We start from the raw sequence: 20,267 nt of genomic DNA, 5'->3' as shown, positions 1-20,267 counted from the left end.
GTCCATAATATTCCCACTTTTCCTTGTTGAATTCAGAGTTCAATTCCTCTCCTCTACTCCAAAACTCCTTTGTAGTAGTCCCCTTAAATAATGTCTGCCTTACAGTTCTTTAACAATGTCTGATCATTTTTCCTTTCACAATACCAAAAATAATCTAAGATTTTCCTTTGATTGACCAAACTCCATATTTAATACCTAGATGATGCCTTCTTTAAAACACAAATGAAAAACAAAAACAATTTTTGCTGTAAAGTCTCATCCTTTAGTACTTTAGTAATGTTTCTCTTTTGCCTTTTTAATTCTTAAAAAAAATTACTGTTTCATTATAGTTGTGAATTTCCATGATAAATCTAATATGTATCTTAGAATCAGCATCTTTTCATTGTAACTTTGCCTTAGGCTTCATTTTATTGCAACAAGAAATTCTCTGTGGCATTCCTGTTGTTCCCATAGTTCCCTAAACTAAGGTAGGTGGAGGTTAATTACACACATTCTAAAGAAAGATTACCTCAACAGTTAAGGTAATTCCTCTAGGACTTAGTAAGAGGTGATAGTGATGACCCTACACCCAAATCATTATTGCTCTTGCCTCGCCAATCTCAACCCTTATTAACTAAGAACGACTGTATTAAATAATCCATCAATTTTCCCCATTAGTGATCTCTATTTACCACAAATTAAACTACTTTATGCAGTTTCGTCTATTTCTTTCTCTTTCTACTTGGTACCACTGACAAAATATTTTTCTTTGGGACTTAATAACTATGTATTTTAAGTAATTTCCCATGAATATATTTTAATATCTGTCAGGGTTCTTGCTCACCTTTACTGTTCTTTTCAAGTAATCCACATGTCATTCCATTTATTATTTCACATAAAATTTATAATCATTTTTACTGAGTTCAAAGTAGCTAAAACAATGATAAATCAGAATTTTGAATGTGATTTATGATTCTAAATTAATATTTATATCTTCTGAATGTTTCAGTTTCTCATCCACAAACACACTTTCTCATCTAAGAATTATTCTATTCTTCTTTACATCACTCAAAACACATTTTTACTTCATTGCATTAGGATACCCTCTGGCCAATTTTTTAAAAATGTAAGAAAAACGTATAATTCAACATTAAATAAATGCATTGACACCAAATTAATTTAATGAATCAAAGATGGGTCATCTAAGGAAATATATTGTTATAACATACCTCATCAATAGGTTTATAGAGGAATTTTATAGTCCCCTTAAATAGATGCCTGTGAAATTTTTAAATATTCAGCAACTATCATCAACAAAAATATCATCTAATTAATGTATGCTATTTACAGAATAATTTTGAAAAGTATACAATTAAATATAACATTTTATCTGCCTGGCAAATTCATTCACATTAAGCAATCTGAATTACTTGTGAATATAGTCACATATAATTAGACTTTAAGAAGAGTATGCTCTTGGTCATAATGCAATTAGTAAATTAATTTTAAAAAGTCTTTTAAAAAGCTCTTACATAATCCATATTTATTGCTATTTCAAAGTTTTACCAATTAAAATTTTTACAATTAATTTTATTAAAAATATTTAATTGGTCAACATAGAGATAAAGAGTATAAGATTTTTCACTGTGATAGGGTAAAAAACAACCCACCCTGGATAATAGTTAACTTTAAAACAAGAATAGAAATAAAACAAAGAAATACGGATATTAGTCATTTTAATAAAAAGACAAAAAAAAAAAAAGGAGTGATTCTACTTAAAGAATTCTATCCAAAACAATGGTTGTTTATTTCTGTCCAAAGAAACAGGGTTTGCATCAAGAGGTTTTCATGACTTTTTTAACAGTCACTTTTGATGCTGTCAAATAATAGGAATAAATCATGCCTTTTCCCTGTCCACTGTTGAAGATAAAGCAGCTCTTGTTTTTACGCTCCCAGAGTTCCCATCAATTTTGGTATTGCATGCTTCTTTATATGGTGATAGTCCTTGTATATAGCAACTGGCAATTGGAAATCTCCATCCCTTTAAATTTATCACCATTCTACAGTTCCCTGTAAAACTGAGACTAAATACCACATTCCTTATTTATTGGAACTCATTCCGAAAACAGATAGTTTGTCCTAAGCTCAGACTGAAAATAGTAACTGGTTATCAAAGTTTATTGCTCATACAGAATCATGATAGAAAGCTATTTCTAACACTAAATTCTTTTACTGTATACTATTATATGTAAAAAAGAAAAATCTCAAGTACAAAAAAAGACTTACTTCTTAAAAAGGCCATGTGCATAACTGAGAACACCAGTGATCTCTTTAATACGTTGTTATTTCCAAAGACTCAAAAATATTAATGTCCCCCAATGTCATCACAATGTGTATTTATCACTAACTCCTAGGTAATTATAGTAACTTATTATAAATGAAATCAAGAATGCTTTTCTCACAAAGGATCACAAGATTTCTTAAACCAAATAAACATATTAAATGTACTTATATCTCTACATTGTTTCACCCACTCCTTTTTCTGCATCAAGTTTTTCCTTTGATGCTTGTTTTTCTTACAATTTTGTTGTCCTTTGAAATATACTTCCCTAGAGTTTAAATATGTAAATATCTGAAAATGCAAATTACTACACTTTTGTTCATATGGAGAATAGTCAATCATACCTCTGTACTTCCAAAGCTAGCAATGAATATATAATGAAAAATTTTTAACATGAAATTATTCCCAAATTTTAATATGCATATCATAATTGTACTATTTATAGTTGTTTTGATGCTTAGAATATGATTTAATCTGAATTATATACAGATTTAATAAATATAATACTTTATTATTTTATTATATTTCTATAAAATGAAAAGTAAGATCTTTTTCTTCTCTGGTAAAATGTTGCCATTATGTCTTCAATGTACTACATAATATTCCAGTGTAAGGTTTATGCTGAATGTTTACTTGTGGATGCTATGTAGAAATAATCACCCCTTTCTTCAAAATATTTGAATCCTATTTTTTTTTTCTATGAAAACAGAATAAGGTATGGATACATACAAATAACTTTTCTTTTTCTGTTTAATTTAGCATAATTAGTTCAGTTTGTATCTGCTTTGATGTAACATTGTTACACAGCTTCTGCTTGTCTGTTGATAGAAAAAAAATCCTGATTATACTTACTGGACATACATAGCTTAATATTAAGGTTCACACTGAAAAGCTTTTACTCTATGGATTATGTAATTTTTACAAGTGTGGCTACTGTAGGTAAAATTTATAAGTCACTCCTATGCCAAAACTTTTAAGAAAAAGGTATGTACTGTATATGCTCTCCTTCTTCTTTCACTCATTGGATACAGATGACTATCAGGCCATATGTGATAATGAAGCTACAAGTGGAAATGGTGTAATTCTCTATTCTTTGTATGAGGGAAAACTGTCAACAACCAGGAACACTTTGGGGTCTAATGTATGTGAAAAATAAACTATATGTTAGACTCCAGAATTTGGAATTTTGTTTTCTCAGCTTTTAAATATCTATCTACAAATATATCCACATATATGTGTGTGTGTGTGTGTGTGTGTGTGTGTGTGTGTGTATGTATATATATATATATATCCTCTTCAACTGGGATATACCCAAAACCAAAACCTAAAACATATTGCATTAGCTTAGCAGTCAGAAGACAAGTGATATGTAAAATTGTAATAGGAGACTACACTGATGGGAGACCACATTACATAATAGTAACTTTCTTTGTAAAATTTTATCTGCAATAATTTGGAAGGCAGGTAAAGTACTGATTTATTTGTGTTCACTGAAACGTGATGCATCTAACAAGTTATTTCCAGGAACAGGTGACCTCAATCAATATTGGCTGGATTGAAAGTTTCAAAGAAAAGAAAAGAAGAGTATAGAACTTTAGTGCTTTCAGGATTATAAAAGATCACTTCTGCTCCATCACATGGAGAGGAAATTAAGAAAAAGCAGCTTGAGCACCAAAAACAGATTAAGACATCTTAAACAAAAAGACTCAGACCTATGTCCAAGATCTACCCACCCCTATTTTATAGTGACCTCAACTTAGTTGCCATTAGGTTAACAAAGCATATGAATAATGAAGCAAGTAGATACATTAGTTAAGTATTCATACCTGAAAAATATGTCCAAAGAAGAACTTTGGGTGTAGACTTCTGTGTAGTTTCTGGCACATGGATTGACAGATAGATTAAAAGTCTAATTTGACTTTTAGGAAATTTTATTGCCAACATATTTGGTCTGGTCTCCTACAGCTATAAAATGATCATCAAGCTCTCAAAACATTATCATAAAACAGGTATGAAAGCTGTTCAGCCACCAATAACTACTTCAGAAGTTGTCAGGATGATAAAAGAGGCTCACAGTGGAGTCAATGGCCTTTGAGAACAATGGGTAATAATGTCCCAGTGAACTCACATGCCCAGATCTGTTCTTTACAATGCCTATCCATCATGGCTATGGCTGGGTTTATTCTTTCTTAAGAAAGAAAGGTTTTCTATGTATTTCAACTATTGTGTATTTTATGTTAGGAGTAGGTAGGTTTTCATTCAATCTGTGGGTCACCAGTTGACAAAACATATGTGAACCTAGTGGAGAAAACTTTGTATTACCAGATATATGAGGATGAGCATACACATTTTGTGGGTAAAGTGGTAGACTACAGCAGAGATGACCAAGTAGCTACAGAAACTAGGGCCTCCTCTTCTATAATAGAGAAGCATTGTTGGAAAGTAACTACTGAGTCAGGGACATCACTTAACAACATCTTACCTCTATTTCCAGCTAGGTGTGACTATATAATCAGTTGTCACTGTTGGTACGTAAAATGATGTATCTCTTCATATCTGAGTTGGTTAAAAATCACCTGTACCTTCTCCAATCTCCTGTTGCAATTTCTGGACACAGATAACTACAAAACTCTTAAAAGATGGTGGGTCCCCTAAATGCAAGAAGCCTAGATCCTTGAATCACTGCATTGGGTGTAACTCCTATCAACCAAGAATTCCAATATGAATTATTTGGTAAATTTATTAGTGCTCTTAAGTTTGCTTTATAGCTTTATATAAAGCTTCAGGGAGCAGAGTTAGCCCAACTACAACATCTCCAAATTAAAAAAAAAAAAAAAAAAGAGAGAGAGAGAAAGAGAGAGAAATAGAAAACAGCCCTACAAGTAACAATTCCAAAAAAAGAAAAAAAGAAAAAAAGACACTAATGCTTAAATATATAACCAATACACTGAGATCGGGAGATTAATTTAGAACAAATTTCTTTCAAAATTAATTTTAATGTGACTAAGATCCATAAAGAATCTATAGAAGAGAAAAGCTGAAACAAATCAGGCAGAAATAAAAAAAACAAGTGAGAAATTAAAAAAAATGAATAGCAAAAACTAGTGAAGATAAAGATAACTTAATAGATGAGGTAAACTTAACTAGGTATAGTCAGAGTGAAAAATTCATAACCTAGAAATCAATGCTAAAGTTGATATTAAATGTTAAATAGTTTAAAAATCACAAAGATGACAATATTGAAAGTCTCTAACAAATATCTAATATATATTCTAGAAATAGAAAACAGAAAAAAATAATGCACACACACACTTTCTTAATTTAAAAAAATGCAAAGCATGAGGCACCTGGGTGGCTCAGTCGGTTGAGCATCTAACTTTGGCTCAGGTCTCACGGCTCATGAGTTTAAGCCCTGCATCTGGCTTTATGTTGATAGCTCAGAGCCTGGAGCCTGCTTCAGATTCTATGTGTGTCTCTCTCTGCCCCTACCCTGCTCACACTCTGCCCCTCCCTCACTCTCAAAAAAAAAAAAAAATTAAAAAATATTTAAAAAAAAACGCAAAACAGGAAAAAATAAATGCACACCAGTTATACCATAATGTAACTGAAAACCAAATATATGGAACCTATAATCTCCCAAGTAATAAGAATTAGTCAGAAGAACATTAGCAGCTACAATTTCAATAGATTCTCATGGACAGGGAAATAATATTTTCAGAATGTTAAGGAAGTATAATAGTTACCTAGTATTCTGTATCCAAGTAAATAATCTTTGAAAAAGGAGGTTAAAATAAAGCTATTTTTAAATATACACTAAATGAAGAATTTAAACACTTATAGTACCTTGCCAAAAGATTAGAAATATACTTCACCAAATAGCATAATGAACCCAGGTAACAGGAGACAATAAAGAAAAAATTAGCAAGTATAAAAACTTAATATATCTTGATGTATCTAAGGAATGACTTTATAAACCTATTAATTTTATTTCTTTAAAAGGTAGAACTAAATTTCAAGATTGGTAGCAATTTCAGTGGATGGCATAGTATACTATGTTTGAAAAGTGAATAGAGATGCTAAATAATTTTATCTTTTTTTTTTAAATTTTTTAAAATGTTTATTTATTTTTGAGAGAGAGAGTGAGACAGAGCATGAGTTGGAGAGGGCCAGAGAGAGGGAGACACAGAATCAGAAGCAGGTTACTGGCTCTGAGCTGTCAGCACAGAGCCCAACACAGAGCTTGAACCAGGAACCATGAGAACATGACCTGAGCCAAAGTCGGACGCCCAACTGACTGAACCACCCAGGTTCCCCAATATCTTTTTTTAAATATATGTATTAAGAAAGGATTTTTTAAAATTAAGGATAGCCCCTATAGAAATAGGAGTTTTAACATTCAAGTCAGCAGAGAGTAAAATAGTTACTAAATTTGAAGTTAAAATTTAGTTAAAATCACATACTAAAAATGATCATTTCAAGCCAGCTTATGTTTTAACCTATTTTTAAAATTGTGACAAAGAACAAAATATAATTATTTAACTTTATCTTTCTTGGAAAGAATACCTTCTATTTTTAGACTCCTTGGAGCCTCTTGATTTCATATTCTTCTCAAGCTGGGTGAAAGTCAGGAATTGCTTCATGAAAAAGCAGCTTTATTTGGAATTGAAGGTTATATTGTAAGAGTTTATATTTAGTTTTGAAAACCTTTAGAAAGTGAAGATACTATTTGGGCCAATAAGTATGCCCTTTTTTTCTGATCCCAATCTCAACTTTTAGCTTTCCATCATATCCTCAAACCCCCTTATTTAATGTCAGCAAATCCTGGTGTCTCAAAATTTCTTTATGCCCTCTGCTTCCACAATCATCTCTGATAACATGATTAGACAGAAGATCATAAACACAGAGCATAAATGTTTCTGAACTGCAGCAGAGGACAGAGCCATGAAGCCTTAATAACAACACTCTTCAGGAGATCAAATCAATAGCTATGTCACCAAAGGCCCTGTATATCCCATTCATTCAGTGAACAGTAACGCAATGGTCTGAGAACTGCCAGAATCCTTTCCTCCTGAATTTTAAAGCAGCACTAGAGAAAAATATATAAGTAAAAGCATATATGTAGAAAGAGGAAGAGTGTTTAAAAAAATTCTCAGTGTTTCAGAACTTTTATTTCCATAGTCAAGTGTTATTTGTTAAATTACATCATGTGATACTGAAAGGCTGGAAGAATATATCCTTGCCGTGTGTTTGTACATACATAAGCGTAAAAGCCCGAACTCTATTATCTCTAAGTACAAGTTCCACTGTCTTAATGAGATTTGTTTTAAATTAATATCCAAGAGGAATTTATTAGAAATTCATATCACTTCAAAATTCACTACTGAACAAAAATTGCATTCAATTTTTCATGTTAATTGTTTCCAATTATTTCTTCCATAGTGTTAAGATATTCTTAGATATATGCAGTGAAAGACTATTTGATGTAAATTAATGCTTCATGAATCAACATTATTTTTTATTCAAATTCTTTGTGGAATAAATTAAGACAATTAAAAAAATAAAATATGTAACACCACTATGCCTAAGTATGATAGTTTTAATTATAAACCTGTGAGATAAAATTAAAATAGTTATGAAAAATAAGTTGAGATTTGTGCCGAGAATAAAATACTGCTTACTATATATAACAGAATAACCTAAACGACTGTTTGGTTTTAAATTTTAGCATATCTGCATAATATAATATTTATGTCTATTTAAACCTGATTGATAGCAAGAATAAAAGAACCTCTCCCCTTTACGCACCTAGCATTTGGATCTAGAAATGCCTTAACAATATTACAGAGAAATGAATCACATGTTCAAATATTGAGTAGTATAACTTTTAGGATAAAATATAATGATGAGTTATTTAAATGCAAATAAATACACATCATTCATAAATAATTGATAGTATGAGTAAACACAGATTAATTCTGTTTTAAACCAGCTTACCGTGTTTTTGTTATATAGCAGACCAAGAGTTCTCAAATCTATACAAGTAAATTATCAGAATCCCTAAAACCTCATTATAATTGTTCCTGTTTATCGTATCTAACAGCAAAGTTCAGGTAAGCCTATAAATTTTTCCATCATTATCAGTATCCTGAATTTCAGAATAGATATGTAGATACTGTTCTAACTGTGTTCATATTAGATTCCAGAATATAAACACAGGAAAAAAAGCCCTAATGAATGATCAATAATAACTTAGGGCTCCTCTGCACTGGTGGACAGGCAGGAAAAATTAAATCAGGATTAAGGGTATAGATGCCTGGAATGAGGAAATCAAAGAGAAACAGAAAGAAAGAGAAAACTGAGGAATGGGAGAAGGAACAAAGTAGGGAGGAAAAACACAAAGACCAGACTTAAAAATATTTAGGCTTTAGTTCTTAGTCTGGTATTAGTTACTGAGTGGCCCTGGGGAATAAAACTCTGTTCTCAGTAATTTAGCATCTTGATTTATAAATGAGGGATAAAGATATTTTTAGGGATTTCCAGATCTAAAACAACCAGATCTACTGTAACCTCCTTGAATAAAACTTTCCTATTTCACAGAAATGAGAAGACACAGAGCACTCCATATGTATACCACTAGTGTCCACCTTTAACTATCAGCAGAGCTTGGTTCTCAATGCTATGGTCATTCATAGCAATAAATTTCTTACCCTTAATTACACACATGCTTTTAAAATACTCCTTTATGGGGCGCCTGGGTGGCGCAGTCGGTTAAGCGTCCGACTCTCGTGGTCCGTGAGTTGGAGCCCCGTGTCAGGCTCTGGGCTGATGGCTCAGAGCCTGGAGCCTGTTTCCGATTCTGTGTCTCCCTCTCTCTCTGCCCCTCCCCCGTTCATGTTCTGTCTCTCTCTGTCCCAAAAATAAATAAACATTGAAAAAAAATTTAAAATACTCCTTTATCTGACAGCCCTGTGAAACAGACACATAAATAATTCTTATAAATAAGGAAGATGAAAATAAACAGAGACAGGGGAGGGAGGGAAGGAAGGAAGGAGGGAGGGAGGGAGGGACGGGATGACTCAGAAGGCAGAGCCAGAAACCACAGAATGAAACTAAGTACCACAGAGAACCAATCCCAGGGAGCAGAACTGGGCTCCAATCAAAGAACATTCATTACCCTCCCTTATTATAAGAGATCTTGACAACATCCAGCTGTATCTCAGAATCACAATGGACCAGTAACTGCTGTGTTCCCAGCCTTTAGGAACGGGAAAATCTTTTACAATTATCTTGTCCCTATCCCATGTGTTCTGTGTAAGGAACGATAATTTATCTTTTAGTTCTTATTTCTCCAGATCAAGGGGAACCTGAGCTATGAAGCTTCATTTACGTCTGGAGCTGGTTTTAACAGTGCTCTTCTGGACTTCAACATGATGCCATAATGGAATAAATGTTTGGGAGAATGTGGGGTTGTGTACATGAAGGAGAGACACTAATCTTGAGAATCCAGAGAGTGGACTGTGATATACTGTCACATTGCCAGCTCCCTATAAACATATTTCCAGGTATTCACCCCCTTGTGTACTACCCCCTCATATACCCACTCTTTACCTGCCCATGTGAAAAATTCCCTCTTAAGGTAGCCACCATACTGCAAAATATCTTAAACTAGATTCTTAAATGATGGGACAACATATGGAAAGGAACTCTGGAAGATAAGAGGTTGTCTTAGACGTTCCAGCTCTGGTCAACCTCAACAGCTGAATTTAGCTGCACTGCTGACCTCTGCTTAACCTACAGCAAAAGAATTATCCTGTTGAGGCCTGAGAAATCATAAATCAGTGTGGTTTTGAGCTAATACATTTTGGGTTGTTTTATCTCTCAGTAACAATAGACAACTAAAACATAAGGCTTATCAGTATTTATCTCTACCAACCTACCAAAAGTGCTTAACAGATAAATACTCAAAAATGTTAATAGCTCAAATTAATTGTGTGTGTATATATGTATGTATGTACACACACACACACACATATATATGTACACACACACACATACATATACATTATATATGTGACCATATACTTCTTTGAGCTATGGTTTTATTCATATAAGTTCCAATTAATTTACCATTTAGTTTACATGTAATTCAAAGATTAGGTTGTGAAATAAGTTGTTGACAGATGGCAATACAATCTGATAAAAATTATTATCAAAGAAAATAAAAGGGCAATGCAATGCATCAAAACAGACACTTATATAAATACTCTAAAATGGAGACTGGTGGTAGTACAAGATACCTCTCTCTAAAAATGAGGTCTCTGCATCCACTCTGACTTCTCCTGTGTTCTTAAATAGCAATTTACTGTATTTAATTGGAACAAGCATATGTGCATGTTTTTGATATTTCTCTATATACTTTATCATGAGTTGATTACAACCAGTACTTTATTTATGGATGAGGCAACTGTGATTTCAAAGTTAATAAGCCATGGATTTAGAATTCAAGCTTAATTCTTCCAATTCCTGCCATCCACTACAAGATGATGAACATTGTACTATACCCACTCTCTTGCATTTCTACAATCAAATAAATTAAAATAAAGATAACAAGCTATAAAAATAGATGAGTCTAGCAGTAGCTCTACATAAGCTGATAATGATTATCATTTGTCCAAAATCATCCTTATCTAACAACTGGAAGAGTTTAAGGTATATAAATAAGAATGAAATTCACAGAGCAAACATATTAACCAAAAAAAAATCTAGTCATCAATAATTGACACTACCTTTTATTCTGTGATTAATGCCACAAAAATACAAATATTTAATAAAAGCTAATCACATAAATCCTGGGAATTATTCTTCACGTGTTTTAAAATCTTTATTATTTTTACCAATGAATGACTAGTTTCTACCTAATTTAAAATTTAAAACTACATTATTAGTATCAGTATCCTCAGCACTTATTATCCTCTTAATCCCACTAATTATTCATCTATATTAATCTTTCTTTAGTTTATTTTCCAACATATAGAAATGTTTATAAAATTCCTTCAAAGAATCATTTCTGACTATTCCATTGTAAATCCTTGTTATGGGTAAATAAAAATTTGGAATTAAATCTATATTGATAAACTTCAATGAAACATCTTTTAATAATTAAATAGTGGAGGAAACCTGGTTCATGCCTTATAAAAAATATACCACAGATTCTATACAAATATTTTTAAACAACCAAATAAAATCATTAGAACTGACTAGAGTTAGTGAACTTTTGAACATTCAAGAACCTAAGTGTTTTATAAATAGATAAAACCTTTAAAAATACACACATGGAGCGCCTGGGTGGCTCAGTCAGTTAAGCGTCTGACTTAGGCTCAGGTCATGATCTCTAGGTTTGTGAGTTTGAGCCCGGTGTCGGGCTCTGTGCTGACAGCTCATAGCCTGGAGCCTGCTTCAGATTCTGTGTCTCCTTCTCTCTCTGCCCCTCCCCTGCTAACAGTTTGTCTCTCTCTGTCTCTCAATAATAAAGAAGGTTAAAAAAATTTTTTTAAAAACACATATATTTCCCATGACCCTTACATGCATACAAGTATGTTTTTTCTTATTATCATCCTTTTTAAAGACCATGAATATACCACAAAAAAAGAAATCACTAAATTTAATATGGTACTACAGAAAAGAAACTTATAAATCACCTACCATCAAGAGGGAAATATCTGTACTATGTTAATACTTGTCTACAATAATTTTATTTCTGTATTTATATTTTGATTACAAGATCTTAATCCAAACACAATTGATATATATTATCTTCATGTAAAAATTGTTAATGTATAAATTTATTAAATTAATAAGCCCTTACAAAATGATTCATATATAAAGAAAAAAAATGTTCTACCTTGAAAATTACAGGTATTTTATTATCATAACAATGTGAAAGGTATGGCTTTAACTTAATTAACCTTGTGTTGTGTTAATATTTCCTGACAGATCTTACAGAAATATTATTATTACAACTAAAAGGTAATTTGTTATATGGTGGAAAACTGTATTTAATAGTTTCAAAAGATAAATTAAGCTCTAGTATAGTCACTACTCAATCACCAAACACAACACCTGCATAAACTATCCTATATGTTTTTGTAACATATATGTGAATTTATCACTTATTTAAATATAAGTTCATTTTCTCTATGTACTATACAATTACTATCAGTAAACATGAGAGAATTATTTTTAAACTATCTTTAAATGCCACATTCTCTATAGGTCATCATTGAGCAAATGTTGAAAGTTGAGCAAATGTTCATTTTGAATCCCTTTTGGTTTTTGTTGCTGCTATTAATGTTGCTTTCCTTTATAAAAATTTGGTGAATACAGCCATTCATATAGTTTAACTGGTTTACCGAATTCAGTATGGAGCAACACTTGTCATGGTATACAATTTATTTTATATTTTCATATATCCTCTCCAGGAGGAAAAGTAGTAAGAAACTATCTTATAGTTAATAATTTCTTGCATAATTAATTCTACCAGTAATAGCATTTAAAAATTTATCACTTGAAAATAAATGTATAATAAATTTACCTTTTAAAAACATTATTTAAATGCATGATAAATTATTTGAATGCATCTTTCTTACCGTGACAAGAACCTTCAATTTCTTCATATCCTGTACTGCAGATACACCTTCCAAGAGGAACCAGCCAATCTCCATCAGCTCCACAATATAGTTTAGGAGTGTCACGCTCTTCTGCACTCTTCACACAAGAGCCCCTTACTTCAACCAAAGAAGAAGAATCAACCCTTGGGATGGTGTCAGGAAACATAGCCAAGTTACGAACAGTGAAGGGGCATTTTTTGTAGAAAACACGGACAGAGACCAAGGCAATGCATGCCCCAATATCTTGAAAAGCCAAATAAAATCCTTTCCTTTCTATAGGACCCACCTCACGAATTTCCGTGTTTAGCTTCAGGATACGATCACCCAAATCCATCTGGGTAAAACTTTCATCAGCAGCAATTGTGTCAATCTTTGTATACTGGCTTGGCTTGAATTTAATTCCATGGGACTCATCTGATTCCACATAATACAGATTAAATGTTTCTTTGCAAGTCCCCAAAACCCATGGGATGCTGTTACAATCCCTTAATGTAAATTTCATTTCCACATAAATTTTCTGAGCTGCGTCGCGGGAGATCCAGTTTGTACGAAGCCAGTTGTTTTGGTTTGGTTCCATTACATTGCATACCTGGTACGTGTGAATGGGCCTATTGTGTTCATCCATTTCAGTGATGGCATCCCACTGCAAGAAGGAAAAAAAAATTAAGTGATTATAAAACCACAGTGGTTAAGCAGATATGATTACTTCTGATATTTTCAGTTTTAGCAAAGAAACATGAATAAAAAGGATACAAATGAAGCTATTCAAACCAATAATGCAGCAGGATTTGAACCATGAACCTCTGGTTAAGAATGTAGGTTCTGAAGGGTGCCTGGTTGGCTCAGTCAGTGGAGCGTCCAACTTCAGCTCAGGTCATGATCCCATGGCTGGTGAATTCAAGCCCCACTGGTGGCTAGTGAATTCAGAGACTGGAGCCTGCTTTGGATTCTGTGTCTCCCTCTCTCTCTGCCCCTCCCCCACTCATGCTCTGTTTCAGTCTCAAAAATAAATACACTTTGTTGATCCTTTTTTAAAAAATTAATAAAAATCTCTAAGTATCTTGAAGTAAGTTGGCATCGTCCGCATTTACACATATAATATTGATAATTTCACATTATAAATTTAGATTGTAATTGTATTTTATTTGTATAGAAACAGTGATAACTTTCAATAGATTAAAAACAAACCATTCTGTTAATTTTATAGCCTTTTTGGAAAAACATGCTAGTTATCATAATTTCTCATTTCTACTAATATATACTGGAAATAATAAACTATTTTCTATCATGAATAAGTATTTTATTTCTTAATACCAGACTTCAGTGATTTATAATATGATTATTTGACACATTCTGTTTGCAGTTTCTTACTCTAATTGGCAGTAGAGAGTCACTTAATCAAGATTCGTTGAATTAGTAGTTTCTAACAGATTGACTACTTTCTTCAGTCTACAGGATAGTTATGACACTTAAATGTCTTCAATATCTACTGTACATTTCCATGAAAAAAGAATTATATTCTCAAGCAAACTTAAAAATAATCTGTATCTGAAATTTCATTTACAAGTTGCTAGCTTTAAATTGAGAGGATACTATCCAGAAAAAACAGTAAGTTCCTTTGGAACTGTGGATATAATTTTGCAAAACACCCCTGATAAACATAGGAGTGATCCAATAATCTCATAAAGATACATGCAATTACTCATCTAAATGTTTTTCATCCTAGCAATCATGGGTCTTATGTAATTCTTACATTTGAATTTAAGGCAAACCAGCATTATCATAGCTCATTTTTTAAAAATATTTATTTTTTTGTAGTCTGCAAGTGGGGGAGGGGCAGAAAGAGGGGGACAGAGGATCTGAAGTGGGCTCTGCAGTGACTGGCTGACAGCAGCAAGCCTGATGTGGTGCTTGAACTCATGAACCATGAGATCATGACCTGAGCCAAAGTCAGATACTCAACCGACTGAGACATCCAGGTGCCCCTGTTATAGCTTATTGAATAAGCAAAGTAACCATTTTGAATATAAGCAGTGAAGCAAGATGCAAATAATAAAATTTGTGAAATATCAAAAGCAGTATCTAAAACTCCAAGCATTTCACCCATTGGAGAGCCTCTGAGGGTACTCAACAAATGATTATTCTTATTTTAGATAATTTCTAATAAGAACTGATTTTGTTTCTCAGGAAATGCATGTCTATACCGCATCCTGAACTTTTCCATATAGAATGACAGGGCTATATTCTCAATGAATTCTGTTTAAATAATTACGTCTTAAAACCTTCACACTGTATCTCTTCATATTAATAAAAAGTGTTAATCATGGTCATCACAACTACTCCTAAAATATGAAATTTAACTAAAATGTCAAAAATTGCCTCTTGTAACAAAAATAAATTCTGAAATCATTTTATATCTTTATTTAAAATGTGTTGGGTGTGGGGGAAATACTTAGATGGAAAGAAAGGTCAAGAATGAGAAGAATGTAACATACATTCACTGAATTAAAACTGAGCTGAACCAAGGGATAAGGAAATGACAAAATATACATGGATAATGAGAAACGTGGTTCTTCTCAAAGACACTGCATAAAGATTCTTAACAAAATGGTACCTCATTTTCTTGGCTAAATTTGTGATATTTGATGGTCATTAGTGTTTTTTCTTTCTTTTATTAAAAAAAAAGTCAGAATTAGATTTGAGTACCGAAATAGTTAGAACAGATCAATTGCTAAATTCTATCTTATCTAAAACATTCAAAGTAATTGAAATTAGATATTTAAATCTGAATCTAACTAAAACTAGAATATAAATTCAATATTGGTATACCTAAAAGATTATGAAGTTTACTAAAAAATATAAACATTAGCAGATATAGAAATGGTATGACAATTTAATTATAATATAGCCTTCAGAAATACTGCATTTACACATAATTATATTTGCATTTATGTAACTACATAATCTTTTTGTTATAATTTTCAAGTCTTAAGTAAGACCTCTAAAACTGTGGGGCCCATAGTAAGAATGGGAGTATGACGGCTCATATAGCATGCATCTAAATATGTTAAAATGATAAATCATTCTTTAAATCATATCAAATTCTAAGTATATTCTCTTTGCCTACATTGCAAAGATACCTTCATAAAAACATGGAAGGCCAAGTTCAAATTTAAAATACTTGGCTTTTGAAAAAACTAACTTTTGGGATTACATCAAAATAAAAAGCTTCTGGACAGCAAAGGAAACAACCAACAAAACTAAAAGACAACCTACTGAATAGGAGAAGATATTTACAAATGACATATCCAATAAAGGGTTAGTATCTAAAATACATAAAAAAAAGTATACATCTCAACATCAGAAAGCAAACAAACAAATAATCCAGTTAAAAATGGGCAGAAGACATGAACAGACATTTCTCCAAAGAAGACATACACATGGCCAACAGACACATGCTCAAGATCACTCATCATGAGGGGAATGCAAATCAAAACTACAATAAGCTATCACCTCACATGTGTCAGAATGGCTAAAGTCAAAAACACAAGAAACAAGTGTTGGTGAGGAGGTGGAGAAAAGGGAAACCCTTGTGCACTACTGGTGGGAATGCAAACTGGTGCAGCCGCTGTGGAAAACAGTAAGAAAGTTCCTCAAAAAGTTAAAAATAGGGACGACTGGGTGGCTCAGTTGGTCAAACATTCGACTCTTCGGCTCAGGTCATGATCTCACAGTTCATGAGTCGAGTCCCGTGCTGCCAGCATGGAGCCTGCTTGGGCTTCTCTCTCTCCCTCTCTCTCTCTCTCTCTCTCTCTCTCTTTCTGTCCCTCACCTGAGTGTACGCATGCATGCACAAGTGCTCTCCCTCTCTCTCTCAAAATAAATAAATAAATTTAAAAAAATAATAATAATAAATAAAAATAAAACTACTCTGTGACCCAGTAATTGCTCTACTGGGTATTTACCCTAAGAATTTGAAAACACTAATTCGAAGGATTATATGCATCCCTATTCATTATTTTTTTTAATGTTTATTTTTGAGAGAGAGAGAGAGAGAGACAGAGACAGAGACAGAGACAGAGACAGAGCATGAGCGGGGGAGGGGCAGAGAGGGAGACACAGAATCTGAAGAACGTTCCAGGCTCTGAGCTGTCAGCACAGAGCCCAATGAGGGGGCTCGAACCCATTAGCTGTGAGATCATGACCTGAGCTAAAGTCAGACACTTAACTGAGCCATCCAGATGCCCCCTGCATCCCTATGCATTATTTACAATAGCCAAACTAAGGAAGCAGACCAAATGCCCATCTATAGCTAAATGGATAAAGAAGATATGGTATATACAATGAAATATTCAGCCATAAAAAATAATGAAATCTTGCCATTGGCAACACAGGGATGGATATATAAGGTATAATGCTAAATGAAATAGGCACGTCAGGGAAAGAAAAATGCCATATTCCACTCATATGTGGAATTTAACAAAACAAATGAACAAAAGGGGGGAGGGGGAAAAAGACAAATCAAAAAGCGAACTCTTAACTGATGGTTACCAGAGGGGAGATTGGTAGGGTGATGGATGAAATAGTTGATGGAGATCAAGAGTAAACTTAATATTGATGAGCACTGAGAAATACACGGAACTATGGAATCATTACTGTACACTTGAAAGTAATATAACATTGTATGTTATCTACACTGGTATCTCTCCATAGAGAGACGGCCCTTAACTTTAACCAATCCCACTTCTAATTCCTTCCCTGACTCTAGCTCTTTCCCATACCATGAAAGTCTTCACATATGCACATATAGACAGCATCCCAGCCCTCAAGTCCAAGCTGTGCCCCTCTCCTGTTACAAAAAGCTGCCAATTTTGGCCTTCCAATCAACTCAGGTTGAATATACCAGTGGCACAATATACCCACTGGAGGATGGACCCCAACAAGAAGTCATTAAGTTCTTTAAAAGAACTTAGATCCTGATGAGGGAGCATAAGGTCAGCTGACAGGCTGCAAACATGCCCCTCCCCCCAGATAGGATATGTGTGATATTCCTCAAGCACTCCTGGCTGCCCAAGAACAAAGGAAAGGGGCAAAATAAATGGTTATCTGACTCTCTCTCTGTCCCTCTAATAGATGTGGGGGCTTCTCACTCATTCATTTCCTGGTTAATGGCTCTAATGGGAGCCACCTGTGGTTAGTCTACCTCAGGACAGGCACTTTAAGGAATATTACCAAGCAGAACAGCTGCTGAAACTCCCTTTGTTTCGGGAAAATTCTGTCTTCTCTGGTCTGACATGGACTGCACATTCCCACTTGTTGGTGGAAAGGAATACAAATATGGTGTCAGCTCCTGCCTGAGCTGAGGAGATGTAAGACTGGGAACCTTCTTTCTCACCTCCTGGTGGCATCTCACCTCTTCTGCCTCCTACTGTTTCTGCATCACCTAGGGTGTGGCCTACATAACTGATTCTATACCATCCTCTGCCTCCTCATTGGTTCCTCCTCCCATCCTCTGTGTCAAGGAGGGAAGAGCACCCACTTGGACTGCCCATTTCAGATTTCCCCACTGGGATCCCAGGTAAGAACTGACCATAGGGAACAGATTGTTTTTTAAATGGATGCAGGTGGAACATTTTGGTGTTTAAGCTAATTTAAGTTTGTTGGTCTAAGATAGACCTATCAGCATTAAACATGAAACTCTTATTATTCTTATCCAGGTTTGCTGAAAAGTCAAATAAGCTTGTGTTGTCTCTGTTGCAATTTGTTAGCAAAAAAGGCAACTTAAATGATGGTTAATTCTGTTGCAAAATTTTCATGGGTAATTGTTAAGATACCTTTCAGTCTTTGGTAATCTGAAACTTTAAAGTTTTGCCTGCATGATAATTGGGATTGAACTCGTTGAATTCAATGAATTCTTAAAGAATTCTTGAAGAATTCTTGAAGACCTGTTTGGTGCAAAAAGGTGATTTAATTAAAGCATGGGGACAGGACCTGTGGGCAGAAAACAGCTGCCCTGGGACCATGATTATATACTGTGGAGTTGGGGGAGGTAAAGTCCAGGGGAAGTTTCCAATGAGATTTTCATATTCTAAAGAAGACTCCCAGGATACTGGAGGTCTAGTTATTGTCAAGCTAAGGTTTTCCCTCTAGCAAAGCATTAGCATTAAGTAAGAAGGGAGTTCCTGCAGAAAAGTTTTACTCTCCCAGCCTCAAGTATTTGTCAATGGGCTGCAGGTTATAAGAAAATTTACTTCTATCTGCCATTTCTTTCTGCCTTTGTTTCCCACATCACTATGAAGGGGTGATCTTGGGGCTCCAGGAAAAGGAGTCTATAGGTTTCTGGAAATTAGGCTATTTGATAGGATTGCCTTTTTCTTGTGATTTACTGATTTACTAAGATATTTGTAAATAGATGGAGACTCAGGACCTGCAGGACTATTATCTCTATCAGTTAACCATTTGTTTTTCCCCTTCCCTTTGTTCCTGGGCAGCCAGGAATGCCCTAGGAATACCACACATATCACAACTTGCGGTGGGGGTGGGGGGGGGTGGTAGTGTTTGCAGCCTGTCGGTTGGTCTTATGCTCCCTCATCAGATCCTACACTTTCCTTCCGTACCACACTGTAGGGAAGACCCCAGAATTCCTTGCTCAGATGGCTTCAAGTCTTCTTTCAAGAAGAATGAATAGCAATTAATATATAAGATTAACCTACATACATACACTTATTAGCAACTGTAACTATACCACATATGTTCAACAGGTAGAAGTTTTTGCCCCTATTTAAAACAAACACACAATTTATTCTACAGCTGTGAGATATTTAGATGTACACATATCTGGAAATTCTAGAAATTAGAAGATGAAAATCTGTATCAAACCTGTTACTAATTCTGTTATTTAGTTGGTCAATTCTGTCAGCTGTTTGCTTTTACATAATAGATAACCCAAAATATTATGACTCCTTAATCTCATGCTGTTTATAAAAATATTTTCATATAGGACTTGAAATACCAATATATAAAACAGTTTACTAATATATAATATAGAAAAGAGCTCAGTACCACAAAAATTAAACCATAAGTGCTTCTGCAAAGTAAAGTATCTTGCAAATTCTATCTGTTCTTATGGCCTGGACGAGTAGAACAGAAAGTTTCTCTCTTGATGTTAGTTTTAAAAGACCTTTCTTTGGATCAAGGAGTAGACGGATAACTTACAAAATGATGAGTGGAAAAGTTTTTTAACTTGGGAGTATTCATTCTGCTCAGTGAATTTTGGTTAA

General features: G+C 33.8%; 1 protein-coding gene across 5 annotated transcripts in view; it reads right to left on the bottom strand.

Annotated features, from left to right (window-relative positions):
• The window catches only part of EPHA6 (EPH receptor A6), an 854,316-nt gene that overhangs the window by 669,400 nt on the left and 164,649 nt on the right, over positions 1-20,267 (bottom strand). For 3 of the 5 annotated variants that reach the window (XM_019839578.3, XM_019839585.3, XM_023238878.2), the window contains one exon: positions 12,967-13,630. In XM_019839578.3, coding sequence (XP_019695137.1) covers positions 12,967-13,630 — 664 coding nt within the window. The remainder of the gene's footprint in view (positions 1-12,966; positions 13,631-20,267) is intronic. The other 2 variants (XM_023238879.2, XM_045036782.1) reach the window with 1 other exon arrangement.

Source organism: Felis catus, chromosome C2 (genome assembly GCF_018350175.1).
Source record: "Felis catus isolate Fca126 chromosome C2, F.catus_Fca126_mat1.0, whole genome shotgun sequence".
Lineage (NCBI taxonomy): Eukaryota > Metazoa > Chordata > Mammalia > Carnivora > Felidae > Felis > Felis catus.
Note: the sequence above shows the minus strand (reverse complement) of the source record. Positions and strands in the feature narration are given on the sequence as shown.